Here is a 14238-nt window from a genome sequence, read left to right as displayed (position 1 = left end):
CACCTCAAGAACTGCATTGCCCAAATCCCAGTCTTGCTCTGAATCCTCCACCTTTGCGCCCAGTTTCCTGTCACCCCAAATCCCCGTTTCATCCCAAATCCCCCAGCTTTGACTCAACCCCCTTTTGCCAGAAATCTCCCAGTTTCACCACAGTTCCCCCAGTTCCACTCCACCCCCTGTAGGATACTGCAGCTGCTCCTGCCCCTGCTGGTCAATGATGCCCAGGCTTTGGTACACCAGGTGCTGGAGAGCAGAAGTGCCAGCATGAAGATCCAGGCATTTTTGTGGCTGTTGCCATTAGAATTGCACCAGAATGCCCCCCACAGGTTCCCAAAATGGATAGGGAGCCCTGGTTGAGGTTGGCCAGGTGGTTCATCAGGAAGGATTTGCCACTGTGATAGGGCTCCTAATGGCCACCACCACCAGGGGCTGGACCACCTCCTGTAGTGCTGTGGGGTAGAGACAAAACACCCCACACTTTTTCAAGCTGCCCTTCTGTATGATGTCCTATGGTATGGAATATCCCTTTGGTCAGCTTAGGTTCCTGGGTGGAAAGTGCCACAAGGTGGTGCCACGAGGAGACAGAGCAAAGTGTAATTACTCATATCATCCAAGGTACAGGTCTCAAAGTACAAAGATCACTACTATGTCGAGCACAGACACCAAGTTAGTTTCTCAATCAGCATTTTTAACATATTGAAAGCCAAGATCATAAGGCACAGCAAAATGACATCTTCAATCTGACTCCTAGAGATGGTAAACAATGCGACAGACACATAAGTAGCAAGTAAAGTGCTAAATGATGTAGTTCCAAAAAAACACTGCAATATCTGTGCAAAAAAATACCACAATAACTAGCAATTATCAAGCTCATAACACATGGTATGGCATATTCCTTTGGCCAGTGTTGGTTAGGTATTTCAGTTCTGTCCCCTCTCCTTGCATCTCCCTCAGCCCTCCTCATTGGCAGGGCAGAAGGAGAAGCTGAGAAACTGAAATGTCCTTGGCTCTGTACAGAACTGCTTGGCAGCAACTAAAAATGTCACTTTGTTATCAATACTGTTTTTCTCCTAAAGCCAAAGCATAACATCAAACCAAATGCAATGAAGGAAAATTCAATGCCATCACAGCTGAAACCAGGACACAGGGACGGGCGGCTGGGCTAGAACAGGCGCTGCACCGCATTGCTGACAAAGCCCACTACTTTGCCAGCCACACCAGGCAGGAAAAGTGAAGCCACATTGCCCAGGAGGCCCACAGCCGAGCTGACCCATGAGCGCTTCTCAATTCTATTCTTCTCCTCCTTCAGCCGCTCAATCTGCATCTGTGCTGCCTTTGCCTCACGCTCATAACCCTCCTGCATCAGCCTCTGATGTTCCTGTGGGACAGAGAGTGCTTTTAGTACCGCTGCACAATGCCACAGTGCAGCCACAGAGTGCTGGTACCACTGCACGACACCGTACAGCCACAGTGTGCTGGTTCCACCACGCAGTACTGTCACAGTGCTCACGTTCAGGCGGTGCTGCAGCATGCGGTCCTGCTCCTTCAGCCGCAGGCGCTGATCCTCCAGCAGTCGCTGCTCCAGCTGCCTGCAGTGCTCCTCCAGGCTGCGCTGCTGCTCCTTCAGGCACGCCATCTCTGCCTCCCTGGCTGCTGCCTCCTTGGCTGCAGCTGCCTCCCGCTGCTGCTCCATCATCACCAGCCGCGCGTCGGTAGCATGCAGCGCCTGTGCCAGCGGCTCCTTCTCCCGCAGGAACACCTCCAGCACTGCATCTGCCTGATGGTACAGCTATAAGGCACCGCCTGCACCACCACACCAGGCTCCATCACACCCCACTCACCTTAACACCTTTTTCAGGCCACTGCCGGTACTCATCCAGCACGCAGCACAGATCATCCTGGAACCGCTGTGCACCACCCGGTGCTGCGTAGTCCCCGGTCTGCAGGTGGAGCTCCACGTCCTGCCACAGGTTCCTCAGCGCCTCCTGGCAACGCTTCTCTGATGCCTCCTCATTGCGCCAGCAGAACTCCTCCTTGGCTGCCTCCAGGTCTCGCTGCACCACCAAAACAGGTCTGAATCGAACCGAAATCACACCCAGAACCCCACAGCGTGACAGTGACTCACCATCAGCTGACACTGGTAGGTGCGCTCGTTGTCAGCAAAGGCACGGGACAAGAAGAGGGTGATGGCATGGCGCTCCCAGCGCTGGTGCACATCCATCAGTGTGGCACGCGAGTCCGTGGGCAGCACCAGGTCCTGCTCCATGCCCTTCTTGTATTCAGCCACTGCTGCTGCCACTGCCGCATTGTTTTCAGCCCTTGCCAGCGCTGTCACCGCGCTCTCCACACAAGGCACTTCACCTCTCGCAATGGTAGCCACGTATTTCTCTGCCAAGGAAGCCAGCACTGTGGGAGACACCATCACTGAGACACATCACACCCACACAACCCCGCGTGCCACCCCATCCTCATTCCACCACCACTCACTGGTGCCCGTCACCTGGCGCCCGCCTGGCAACTCCTTCACCGGCGCCTTCTCCCAGATGTATTGGCAGAAGGCATCCGCCTGTTGTCGGAAGCGTGGCTGCAGTTCATCCTCCCGCACCTCATCCAGCCGTGCCAGGTTTGCTTCAGACGTCGGCCTCTCCAGCACAAACAGCTTGCGGTGCGTGAAGAAATCACGCAGGCAGCGCCGCAACTCATTGTACTCCTGCACCTTGTGCCCGAGCCCTGCAATGCCAACATCAGCAAGGTGCCACCACCCATAGGGACATTTGGTGACACACGGTGATGGCCGTACCGGGCTTTAAGCGCAGCGCATCCTCCAGGTACTCATCCTCAGTCAGCGGTCGCTCACCATCCTTTAGCTGCAGTGTGAAGTCACGCACAGTCCAGACAAAGCTGGGGAAGACGCGGCTGAACTCAGCTGCTGGATCTGCATCCTCCACCCGCACACGTATGTGTTTCGTCAGCTCTGACACCAGCCTGCAGGACCCACGTCAGCATTGTCACCATGTGAATGCTGTCACCACCATGGGAACACGTCACTGTGTCACCGCCCTCCCACTCATCCCCATACCGCAGATCTTCTAGCGCCTTCTGGTTGATGGTGTGCATGCTGTTGTACACCAGAGTGCTGGAGAACAGCAGTGTCAGTGTGAAGATCCAGGCATCGTTGTTGTTGTCGCCCTGCACATACAGTTGGGTTTACAAGGATCCAGGGAGCTCTGAGGGGGCCTGGGGTTGCTTACCTCTGGCACCTACCTTGTTGGGGTCTGCCAGCCCCTCGGTGTCCAGCAGCACCAGTGCCACACCAGCCTGGCGTGGGTGTGGCAAGCACCACATCCAGATACCCTTGGTCACTGCCCGCACTGTGGGGCCTAGTGGGAAACCTGTGGGCAGAGAACCATCAGAAATCCCCCAAACTCCTCAAAACATGCCCCAAATGGATGTGGTTCCCCCCCATCAGCTCACCAGTACGCTGCTCTGCCAGCCGGTTCATCAAGAAGGACTTGCCGGTGCGGCAGAGCCCAGCAATGGCCACCACCACTATGGGCTGGGTGATACCACGCAGCACTGCCAGTGCTTTGGGGTTGAGTGACAGTTGGTTGCTGCCACTGTTGTACACAAGGCAAAGTGGGGCTGGCATCGGGAACAGTGGGTAGGGGGATGGTGCCACATCCTCCTGTTGTAGGGTGGTGTCACCGTCGGTGTCAGTGTGCCATGGGGAGGTGCTGGCCTGGGGGATGTCATCATATTGTGGGATAGCATCACTGGTGTCATTGCTCCCCAGGAAAGTGCCATCTTGCCAAAAGTTGGTGCCCCTCTTGGGCCACTTGTTGCCAGTTTCCTGTGTGGGGACAGCACAGTGTGGGAACACAGAGACAGCATGGTGTCAGGACACGGGAACATGGAGACAATGCTGTGTGGGGATATGAGGACACCGCAGTGTGCCCCCCACGTACCTGCTGTGCCATCTCCTTGGCCTCCTGGCAGAGCCGCCCAATCCGCAGCACTGCATCCCCTTGCATTGCATCCACCACTCGCTTTGCTAGCGCAGCCAGGTCTGGGGACACAGCATCCTTAGAGGGGGTCCCCACAGCATCACCCCCATCAACCCTCAGGACCCCCCACTTACAGACACCGTCCACCTGCGACCCTTCAGGTTCTGTTTTGGGTTTGCAGTCCAGCAGGTGGGTGCAGAGCTGGGATAGGCCCTCAGCATTGCTGTCAGCCACACGGAACAGCTTCTGCTCAGGGAACAGCGTGAGGATACAGCGTGCTACGGGGCCTGTAGGGACAGAGGCACAGCTGGGTGACACGGGGACAGGAATGGAACAGGTGGCTGTGAGAATCTAGGGATACAGAGACATGGGGGGCTGGGGACATGATGACTGGGGATGCAGTGCACCTTGGGGGTCACCCAGTGCTGGCTCCAGCTTGTGGTCCTCAGCCTCCAACACATCCTCTTCCTCGGGTGCCAGGGCTGTGCTGTGCAGGCTCCAGATGAAGGGCGGCAGCACGAAGCTCAGCAGACGTTCATCTTCTTCATCCTCGCCCTCGTTCTCCTCCAGTAGGCGCAGACGACGTGGCAGCTCCTGGGCATAGCTACGCAGTGAAGGAAAAGAGCAAAACAAACAAACAAGAGCGAAACGGGAAAGAAGGACCACACCCTGAACACAGAGGATACGCGAGAAGCTCCAGCTGCTCCTGTGCGTCACCACCGCCATCTCCACTGCTATACACCAGCACGCTGCCCAGCAGTAGCTGCAGCAAGAAGAGCCGCAGCCCGGCGCCATCCTGAGGGTGGAGGGAAGGGGGAGAATTGGGGGGTGCTCAGTGGGGGATCGGGACAGCCTCCCCCCCCCTCGGACCCCGTTTGTTACCTCCGGATCCTCTCCCCCGAGGAATCCTCCGGCGTGCAGCAGCAGCAGCTCACGGTCGGGCCACTTCGGGTGCGGGCATCTCCTCATCCACAGCCCAGGGCTGCCGGAGAAGCCTGTAGGGCAGAGTGGGGGACAGGGAAAGAGTGGTCAGAGCTCCGCCGGCCTCGCTGTGCCCACTCTCCCCTCCTCCCAGCTCCCTTACTGCAGCCCGGTCCTGCCAATTGGTTCATGAGGAACACAGAGCCCCCGTCGGGCGGCCCCAGCGCCGCCACCACGTGCAATGGAGCGGACAGAGCCCGCAGAGCCTCCAGACCCCAGGGGGAGAGCCGTATGTCCCCCCCCGGCCCGTCCGGAGCCGCCAGCAGCAGCGGCTGCTCCATGGGGCGCCGCAGCATCTCTGACACTTTCTGTTTCGATTCACACAATCCGCTCAAAAGGGGAATGATCCTCACGCCGGGTTCGCCGCTGTTTGGCTCTCCCCATTGGCCACTCGGCAGGCTAAAAGCGAAAGCTTGTCGGCTATTGGTTTTCCAGGCTGTCAGTAGACGCAACAAGCGCTGTGATTGCGGGTGGTTTGGAGGGTATTTTGGGGACAATTCGAAGCAATTCGGGGGCTTTCAGCACTCCGATAAAGCTGTTCAGTTTTGATTCGGTACAGGTCGGTGCTTTATGTGGGCCGTCTGCGTGTAGCTGTTGGCATGTCCGTTGCTTTACCATAAGCACTATAAAGGGGATCCACAATGGACCCAACATTAAGACCATGGACAGATGGGGTTGGTATGTTGGCATGTCTGTTGCTTTACCATAAACACTATAAAGGGGATCCACAATGGACCCAACATTAAGACAGATGGGGCCCCTCACAAAGCACAGGCGCTGGATGGGGACACCGAATTGCTGTTGAATTGCAGTAATCTGTACTGATGGGGTGTCTGATAGATACACCAACTGGGCAAACTGCTGCCAGGGTGTGAAAATATGGTCAAAAGGGAAGAACCAACACTGGCAAAGCTTGTATTATATATCTTTCCTATGGAAGTGATACCAGTTGTAACAACATCGTTGAGCTTATTCGTGCTCATCAATGGATAGCCCTGCCCTGCAGTTTGTTTAGTTAACAAAGCTGTGTCTGTCAACCTGATAATTTACACATCGCTTTGTCTGTCTGAAAGGACCAGCAGCTGCTGCTGGGCTGTGCTGCTCTCTCAGGGCCACCGGGAGGCAGCAGCACCCCGTGGGTGTTCTGAGGGACCCCGGGTGTCAGATCTGCCCTTCAGGAAGGGAAAGGTCTTCAGAAACTGCCTCTTTAACAGAGAAGCCTGCAAGGTGCCTGGGCTTACATTGGATCCTTAAAGTTCCCATGTGGTTCCCTTGGGCTGAGCTTTCTGCTTGGAGCAAGAGCTGCAGAGTCCATCCCTTTTCTCGTTGCTGTCTTGTTGCCACTCTCACACCATGACAGAGGATTTACCTCTCCTTTCTTTTGTCTTACTCCTGCAATGCTGTGTATTTTAGCCTGCACTCCAGTGATCCGTGAAAGCATGGGAAGGTCTTTTAATGCAAGGCCATCCCCTTGCACAACAGCACTCCTCCAGCATGCGCAAGTTCTTCAGAGTTCTCATGTAACCCTGATCAGCAGTGAAGAAATGAAGGAGCTGATGGAGCATCGTGCTGCAAGGAGCATCATCCTGCAAGGAGCATCGTGTGTCAAGAAGCCTCCCCTCTGCCTGCTGGCCATGCCAAACTGCAGGATAGGAAGCTGTGTCCCCTGCCTGCAATCCTGCTGGGCCATGGGAGCTGAGCATACTGAAGCAGATGCAGAGGTTTACATGCTGAAAAGATGAGGAAGGCCTTTTCAGCTCTGAATGTTCTTTATTCTTTGTAACGGAAAGTGCCTTTTCCTGAGATGTGCTATTTATAAACAGCCAGGGGGCAGGGACTCTGGCAGCTCGACTTTCCTTGCCTTGAATTCACCTCCAGGTCCTTCAGACAGAAGTGAATAGAGCAGATCATGCAGCCCATCTGCTGGGACACCCTGCAGCACCGCCAGCTTTTAAAAACACTTTGGAAATACAACCCTGCAATCTGAAGCAGCCTTAAACACATCAGCTGTGCGGTTGATGTTCACAGCCCTGGATCGTTGCAGGAGAAATCAGGCACTTGTGGCAGTCGTGCCTCTAATGCGTGCAACAGTTGTGTTTGCACAAGGGCACGCTCCCCAGGGTGTACAGGCAGGATTCAGCAGTGGTTTTTAGCAGTTTCTTTTCAGGCCACTGAACAGCATGCAGCATTCTCTGCATGCACACAGCACACATGGAGTGGCTTTTGTCTGCCCCCAAGGCTTAGCTTGCTTTGCTTTCCTATCAAAGGAGGCAAATAGGCACCTTCAAATCTCACCTCTGTGAGATGCCTTTTTGAGGATTTAACTTAATTTCACCCAATAGGGAAACACTGCCTACCTTTCCCTGTGCCCCTCCAGCAGACCAGCAGCTCTATGAGGCACTGCTGAGCTCCTCTTCCTCGGGGACACCACAAACCTCTTCTTTGCATCAGAAACACTGAGGAAGACTGTGCTTAATTATTAAAACTAATGCTCCTTCCCCGATCTAACCGTGACCCCTTTGCAAACACAGCTTGCTCTTGGCACTGCTCACAGAACGGAGTGGGAGAAGACAAGAAAGCTGTTGAACTGAGGTCTCCTCACCCACGCTGTGCTTCACAGGTCATGAATAAGAGACAGGCTTTCAGAGCAGGCTGAACTTGTAGAATTCCCTGGAAATGTGAACTCAGGGATATTTCTGGCAAATGTGGAAAGGAAATTATCTTCCATCCGGAGGCTGCAGGATGCAACGTGGCCCTCTTTGCAATGAAAGGTCCCAGTGCTTCTGAGCTACACACACACACACAACTAGCAATGGGACTTGGCTGGCTTGCCATAACTTCTCTCAGTTTGCTACAATGCCCCGTAACCGTCTTTTGCATTTACAGTTGAAACAGGAAAAGCAGGACTTGGTCCATACCTTGGTGTAGCAATTATGAAGCAACCTAACGGCAGTCTGAAACCAGCATCTGAAAGTTATGAGTGTTGTAATGTGCCATAACCTACTATGTACCCCAGAAGGGACCTCCATCTTACAAGTGCTGCAGAGAGGTGGACCACAGAGTAACCCAGTGTGTTTGATCAGAGACCTGAGTGCAGAAACCCTCTTCTCTCCCCCTCCTTCAGAACATTGGCTGAATTAGGAGCCGGACTGAGATTAGATGCTTGCAAAAGCAGCTGCTAGCAAGGCTATGGGCTTAGTCTGTTGGATCTGAAATATCACTTGGATTTGGCAGAGCTGCTTTCCCTAACTCCCAGTCATGTGGAAGCTCCTGGGAATCCAAGATTCAATTGGTGAAAGAAAAGTGGATCTATTCCCCATGCATGCTGCACAGCACAGCCTCTCTGTGCTGCTCTTCTTGACTGTGATGCCCTTCCCCACGATCCAGAGAGTACACAAAGCTGCTGATCCAGAGGAGAGAGAATACACTGAGTCAGTAAGCCAGCAGCTGGTGCTTTCAGACCTGTTTCCATGTACATATGTGCTGACCTGTGCTGGCTGGCTCCTGCGGATCCAGATGGACATGAAGATGAGCTATGGCAGGCACCCTACTTTATCCCAAGTCCTGGTTGGAATGTCAGTGCTTGTGTCAACCAGCAAGCAACTGAAAGGGGAGAAACTGGGAAAGAAACGAGGGCAGCGCAGCACTGAAACAAGGATGTGGAGTAATGGCATTCTGTGAGGCTTTAATGCCATTCTGTGAGGCTTTCAGAATTTGGCTGGATGAGGCCCTGAGCAATCTGCCCTATCTCTGAAGCCAGTCCTGGTTGGAGCAGATTGAACAGTGACCTCCAAAGGTCCCTTTCAGTTAAAATCTTCCTATAGTTCAGTGATGAATAAGTGGAAAATAGAACAGCCAGTCCTAATTATAGCACTGGAGAAATACATGACACATCCATGGCTTAAAGTACTGCTGCTTCTTCCCCCATCCTGTAAAACTAGAAACAGGACAGAAAAAGGTGATAATCTAGAAGATGAAATGATTCTTGAATGGGGAGCAGCTCTCAGAGGGACGTCACAGAAGCTATAAAACCATTACTGGTGTGGAGAAGATGAGTATGCAGTGATTGGGAATGAGGGGACACCAAACAAAGTGAGTCCTCCCAACTGGAGGGCCACCATCTAGTTTATGGTTGCTTCTGATAAACATTTCTCAGCTTCACACACGTTGCCCTTTTCCTGCAGTTTCTCTAAGTATTATTTCTGTCATCTGCTGAACAACAAGCTCAGATTCCTCATGCAAATATTCATTATGACACGAGGATCTCTGCTGAGCGGCTGCAGCTGGTTTGAAGAGGGCAGCGCAGAGCTGAAGTCAGAAAGGTCAAATCTATTGCTACCAGCTGATATGTCCCAGTCGTTGCTCATTCCATCACTCACTATTCACAAATCCTTCCCCAGTTCTCTGCTACTCTGAATCACTGAGTGTTATCTGCAAACTTCATCGTCCTGCAGACACGTGGGCTGAGACAGAGATGTAAAGAAAGGCCTTTTCTTTCTGTACTTACACACACACACACTCCCTGCCTCGAGGCCTGGTCTTCATGAGTGTAATTACAAAGCCTATTTGGATTATAACAGAGGACAGGAGTGCCCCAGCCATCCCATCAGCAGCAGGCAGTGGGATGGGAGAATCTTCCTTCCTCCCCAGCAAAGACAAGGGACTCCTGCAGAGGTGCCTCCCAGCATCATTTGATGCACCATGCGAGGAGCACGCTCCAGGCTTGAAGAGCACATCCTGCATAGAGGCTACTTTTGTCCTCGGGGCTCCCCAACTGTTATTGCACTGTCATTCAGCTGCAGGGTGGACGTGGTTCCCTGCTTTGTAGCTGTGACACTACAGGCCACAGTGGAGCATCACACCGCCTGCTCCCCCCGCAGCCACAACCAACAACCTATAATATGCCTGTTTATTTTAGGTTCAGCTCTTCTAATCTGAGGAACAAATCCAGCTGTCAACTTCTAGCTGTTTAACTACAACCTCTGCAGTGGAAGCAATGATCTTGCAGGTCTTTAACAACCCACTGCCCCTAAGCAGACAGCCCAAATGGAGCTCTCACCTCTGTAACACCAGCCATGCTGTGCACTTTTTGATCAGGTCTCTGGATTGCAAAGGCACCAAAGGCTTTCTGCAAGGACAGCACTTGCACACTTTCCCTAAAGCTGCACAAGGAACAAGACCAGGGGACAGCAAGAGCTGATTCAAATCGTGGCCAAAGTTATTCAGCCACTTGAACAGCAGCATCCACAGCCCCACTGCTGCAGGGAGACACTTGGGAATATAACTGCAGTGCAAGAGGACTGGTTAGGAACTGTATAGAAAGGAAAAACTCAGCTCTGGGAGAGAAGGAAATCCCAAAGGCCACCTTGAATTTTAGGACCTTTATGGCATAGAAAGCAGCAGAGGCCTCCGAGTAACTCAGCTGATGGAGCTGCACATGGTCTGCAAGAAGAGTAAGGAGTCCCCATGCATCTGTGCAACCACCATGGGGTCAGCAGGCAGCAGCAGCCACCACCTCAATACAGAGAGCACCTCACCTTCCCAGCCACGCTATGAGGATCGACTCCCTCCAATCTTTAAGCTCCAAACACAGCCCTTACAATTCAGGTGTCAGGCTGGTGGTGTTGGGATTCAACTAACAGCAGCAACGAATGCACTTCTTCCCAGCGTTCCACATTGCAACCCATGGCAAGAGACAGCACTACATAAACGCAACACCAGAGACGTTTCAGCTTTTATTTGCAAGTTCATCTTACATTCCCTCTCGGCCGTTGTCAGGAGCTGTCAGCAGCAGGGGGCAGCAGCAACTAGGAGTTACCGGCAGCTTTCCATAGAGCCTGGAAACGAGAGACAGCGGAGGAAACAAAACCCCACCGGCTTTTAACAGTTCACCTTCCCCGAGTCAGGGAATTAGGAATCGAGTCATCTTTATCGCTTTCCGAGGGTGTTAGATTTACACCGCCCTGTGTGCTCAGCACAAAGACCTTGGGTTGCATCGACCACCTGAAACGCAGCTTGAAAACTATCCCAGGCTTTCTTTTTTTCCTTAAACCAGCATCTTAAAGCTGCAGTGCTCTCCACGCATCCTTCCCAGCAGTCCCAAAGCCAAATAACAAAAGGAGCCCTTTGCAAATAAATAATCATAGGAAAAATAAATAAGATTAGCTCTGGAATATACAGTTGCACGGTCTTTATTTGGTTTCAGAGGTGGAAAAAAAGTGGAGCTAGACTGCAGCTTTAAGCCTTGTGCCTGAATCGGCCTCTAACAGCGGGTAAATTGTTACAGTCGATTGCTAATTGTACATGTTGGAGACCCATAGTTCCACAGGGATGAACATTTAGGCACCTGTGCACACCCTTCCCCAAGGCATAGTTTATTTTGCTCACTCAGTTCAGGGGGGGGGGGGGGTAAAAAAAAAAGCCTGCTGGAGGGGAAGTGCCCCTTTCTGAGCTGAACAGACACGGCTGGAAACCTATTCATTGTCACAGCAGAAAGTCCCAAGAAATAATCTAACCCCACCCATGTCTGCAAGGGCAAACTGGTTCAAACCATGCAGCGGGGAGACCAATCCTCTCTCTCGGGGGACCCTTTAACTTTGCTGGCACTGCAGAATCCTTGAGCAAATCCAGCCAGCTGCCCACCGCTCCCTGTGCTCAAAGCCTGGTTGTGGAAAGTCGTAAGTCCATTACTTCCATTTAAGCCAGAAATCCTGTTAGTGCTATTTAGAGGCAGCTCTACAGCAAGAGCTCTTGATCTGCTCTGTTTGGGGTACACACTTTCCCCCCCCACCCCATGAACTCCCAAGTGAAAAACCACACAGAAGAGAAAAGCAATCCATTGCAAGCCAGTGTCCGATGATTGTCTCTTTAGGGAGGTCAGGAATCCAGACAGGGTAAGGCAGGGGAAGGAAGGAGGACTGCAGGTGGAGAAGGAAGTCAGAAACAAACTCAAAACCACTAAGACACAAGGAGGAGCTCAAAGCCCCTCAACAGCTGATGGCACTGGGTTGCTGTTTGCTAACAAAGTCTGAAATGAAGTCGAACTCGTTCTGTCCCAAGAACAGCTCTGGCAGCTCCTGAATCCGGTCCAACCCCAGTTCCAGGACAAGGGATGTCAAAACCTCCTCGTCTATGAGATCAGTGTCCATAACGTTCAAGGTCAGAGCTGGTGAGGGCATGTGCTGCATGCCTGGGTGCTGGCTCGGCCCCACTCTGTACTGCTGAGCACCAGCTCCCATGGGCCCGTTGCTCATGCCCAGCGGGTGCCCCTGGTACTGGGTGTTGAGTTTTTGTAGGTGCATACTAGCCATGAGCTGCTGGGTGCCCACTGGCCCCATGTACTGCTGCTGCTGCTGATTTGGGCCATTGAACATCATGGCATTCTGCATCTGGTGGTGGCTCATCTGCCCGCTGAGGTTGGGTCTGGGCCTCATTGCACCATCCATTCCGGCCCCTCCATACGGCATCATCTGACCCGCTGCAGGTAGCGTCCTCATCACGTGCTGCCCATGCTGCGGTGGTCCCTGCAGCCCACTCACACCCATCCGGTAGCTCTGCAGCCCGGTGCCACCGTGGCTCATGGACATCATCATGTGTTCACCCATAGCTCCGGGCCCCTGCAAGGCGACACGCGGCTCAGCGAAAGGCTCCCGGAAACAGCACCGCTTCCCACTCCCGTCCGAGACGACTTCTACCGAGGCTCCCGAAGCAACCCCCACCTTCGCCCCGGGTGAAAGGCGCAGCGCTGCACCCTGCCGTGGAGCCGAGCTGCAGCCCGCCCGCCCGCAGCCGGTTAAAGCCCAGCGCGACTCGAACCGCGGCGCCCCTCCGCACCGCCCCGGGGCCGCAGAGGGGAGCCCGGCTGTGCCCGCCCGGGTACGCACCGATCCGGGGCTCCACCGGCTCCGAGCACCGACACCACCTCACTGCTCGGCACAGCTTTTTGCACGGCGCGCAGCTCCCTGTACTTATAGAGGAGCTGGCAGGGGCGGGATGCACAGCCCGGCCCCCCACCACCCATTGGAGGCGCGGCGCGGTGCTGCCCGGCCCCCGACAGCACAATGCCCTGCCCAAAGCCCAGCCTGGCGGTTCTATCCCAGCACGGCCCGACGCGGCGGCTGGTGGGGCTCTCTGTTATCACGACGTGTCATAGTTACGCTGTGAAGGGGGCCGGCTGCCTTCAGCACGAAGTTGGAACATCCCCACCAGGTTCACCCCCGGGTCCGAGATCTCTGACTCCTTGGGCAGGCTTGGGGGGTAGAACAGCCCTGCAGCAGCCTGCATCATGCAGTCTCTCCTGGGACTCAGGGGCTCATGTAAGGGTGGGCCTGGGATGCTGGAGAAATACTGGCAGGCCATTTCCCAGTCCATGCAAGCAGGGAATGGTGGTGCGTTCATGTGAAATACTAATTTTGAACTGCACTTCCATACATTATCTTCTCTTATGTTTGGTATAGCCCTCTCCTGCTTCCTGAGCAGGGACGTCATGCACTCCTGATACTGCAAACAGCATCAGATCTCTGGAGGAGTCACCCACCTTTGTCTTCCTCTTCCCCACTATTGCTCTGACAAAGCCTTTGCACCCCATCACACTGTGGTGGCTGTGCTGGATTTCTTGCTCACACTGAAGGATGTGCATGCGAGGTGACTGTTCCCAGCAGAGATTTGCTGGTATAACTCTTCCTGCAGCAGCATGTTTACTCTGCATGCAGTTTTGCTCACTGTGCCCCAATGTAACCCAACTGCTTCTCTGCAGAGCTGTGCTAGCCAGGTAATGTTACCGTGGGCAGACACTGGTGCTCCCTGCAGGACCTGATTCTTCCCCACAGTGTGTGAAAGCACAGGGGTGATTTTTCCCCTTTATTTTTTTGTTCTGATGGAACCCAGAGATTTCCTTCTGAAGGCATTAGTGCTGCATGGTTACCCACTTGGAAGGCAGGTGATGGCAAAGCTAAACTTGCTTCCCCAGCTCCTTTCCACCTTTGTATGTGTGCTTTCCTGTGCGGCCTTTAACTTCAGCATTACAGATCACGGCTCTGATAATAACAGCTCTTTTCTGCAGACTCAGAGCAGGCAGTTGCATGGAACTAGACAGCATTCATGTCTTCTGCATAACCCTCGTGCTCACAGACCCTGCTGAGGAGGAGGAAGTGCTTTACAGTGTGTTTCAAAGGTTGCTAAAGTTGTTTAACTGCGTTACTTCAGAAATAAGGCCCACTGTTACAAAGGGGCTGAAGTTGGGCAGCACAGACTT

The 14238-nt window shown here is 53.6% G+C and overlaps 2 protein-coding genes across 2 annotated transcripts; both read right to left on the bottom strand.

The window, feature by feature from the left end:
* Window positions 1-570: 570 nt before the first annotated feature.
* Window positions 571-5290, bottom strand: LOC140261700 (guanylate-binding protein 1-like). The gene is made up of 15 exons (XM_072355436.1): window positions 5089-5290; window positions 4887-4999; window positions 4691-4800; window positions 4412-4608; window positions 4139-4291; window positions 3966-4066; window positions 3475-3850; window positions 3265-3392; window positions 3080-3189; window positions 2801-2985; window positions 2488-2730; window positions 2126-2406; window positions 1842-2054; window positions 1511-1777; window positions 571-1378 (listed from the first exon to the last, which is right to left on the bottom strand). The coding sequence occupies exons 1-15, from the start codon at window positions 5279-5281 to the stop codon at window positions 1163-1165; spliced, it is 2886 nt and encodes a 961-aa protein (XP_072211537.1). The 5' UTR covers window positions 5282-5290; the 3' UTR covers window positions 571-1162.
* A 5417-nt stretch (window positions 5291-10707) lies between these two features.
* On the bottom strand, window positions 10708-12930 carry CITED4 (Cbp/p300 interacting transactivator with Glu/Asp rich carboxy-terminal domain 4). Its single transcript, XM_072355445.1, has 2 exons — window positions 12869-12930; window positions 10708-12601 (listed from the first exon to the last, which is right to left on the bottom strand). Exon 2 carries the CDS (start codon window positions 12587-12589, stop codon window positions 11972-11974), a length of 618 nt encoding a protein of 205 aa, XP_072211546.1. The 5' UTR covers window positions 12590-12601; window positions 12869-12930; the 3' UTR covers window positions 10708-11971.
* Window positions 12931-14238: the final 1308 nt, after the last annotated feature.

This window comes from Excalfactoria chinensis, chromosome 22 (assembly GCF_039878825.1).
Source record: "Excalfactoria chinensis isolate bCotChi1 chromosome 22, bCotChi1.hap2, whole genome shotgun sequence".
Taxonomy (NCBI): domain Eukaryota; kingdom Metazoa; phylum Chordata; class Aves; order Galliformes; family Phasianidae; genus Excalfactoria; species Excalfactoria chinensis.
The sequence above is the reverse complement of the archived record's forward strand: the minus strand, read 5'-3'. Positions and strand labels throughout refer to the sequence as shown.

Bases quoted from the DNA above. Each gene is read 5' to 3' on its own strand.
- LOC140261700 (XM_072355436.1), bottom strand. From the start codon at position 5,281: ATGCTGCGGCGCCCCATGGAGCAGCCGCTGCTGCTGGCGGCTCCGGAC. The intron at 3,393-3,474 runs GTGAGCTGATGG...CTCTGCCCACAG, and splicing joins GCTGGCAGAGCAGCGTACTG to GTTTCCCACTAGGCCCCACA. The intron at 2,731-2,800 runs GTACGGCCATCA...TTGGCATTGCAG, and splicing joins TGCGCTGCGCTTAAAGCCCG to GGCTCGGGCACAAGGTGCAG.
- CITED4 (XM_072355445.1), bottom strand. From the start codon at position 12,589: ATGGGTGAACACATGATGATGTCCATGAGCCACGGTGGCACCGGGCTG.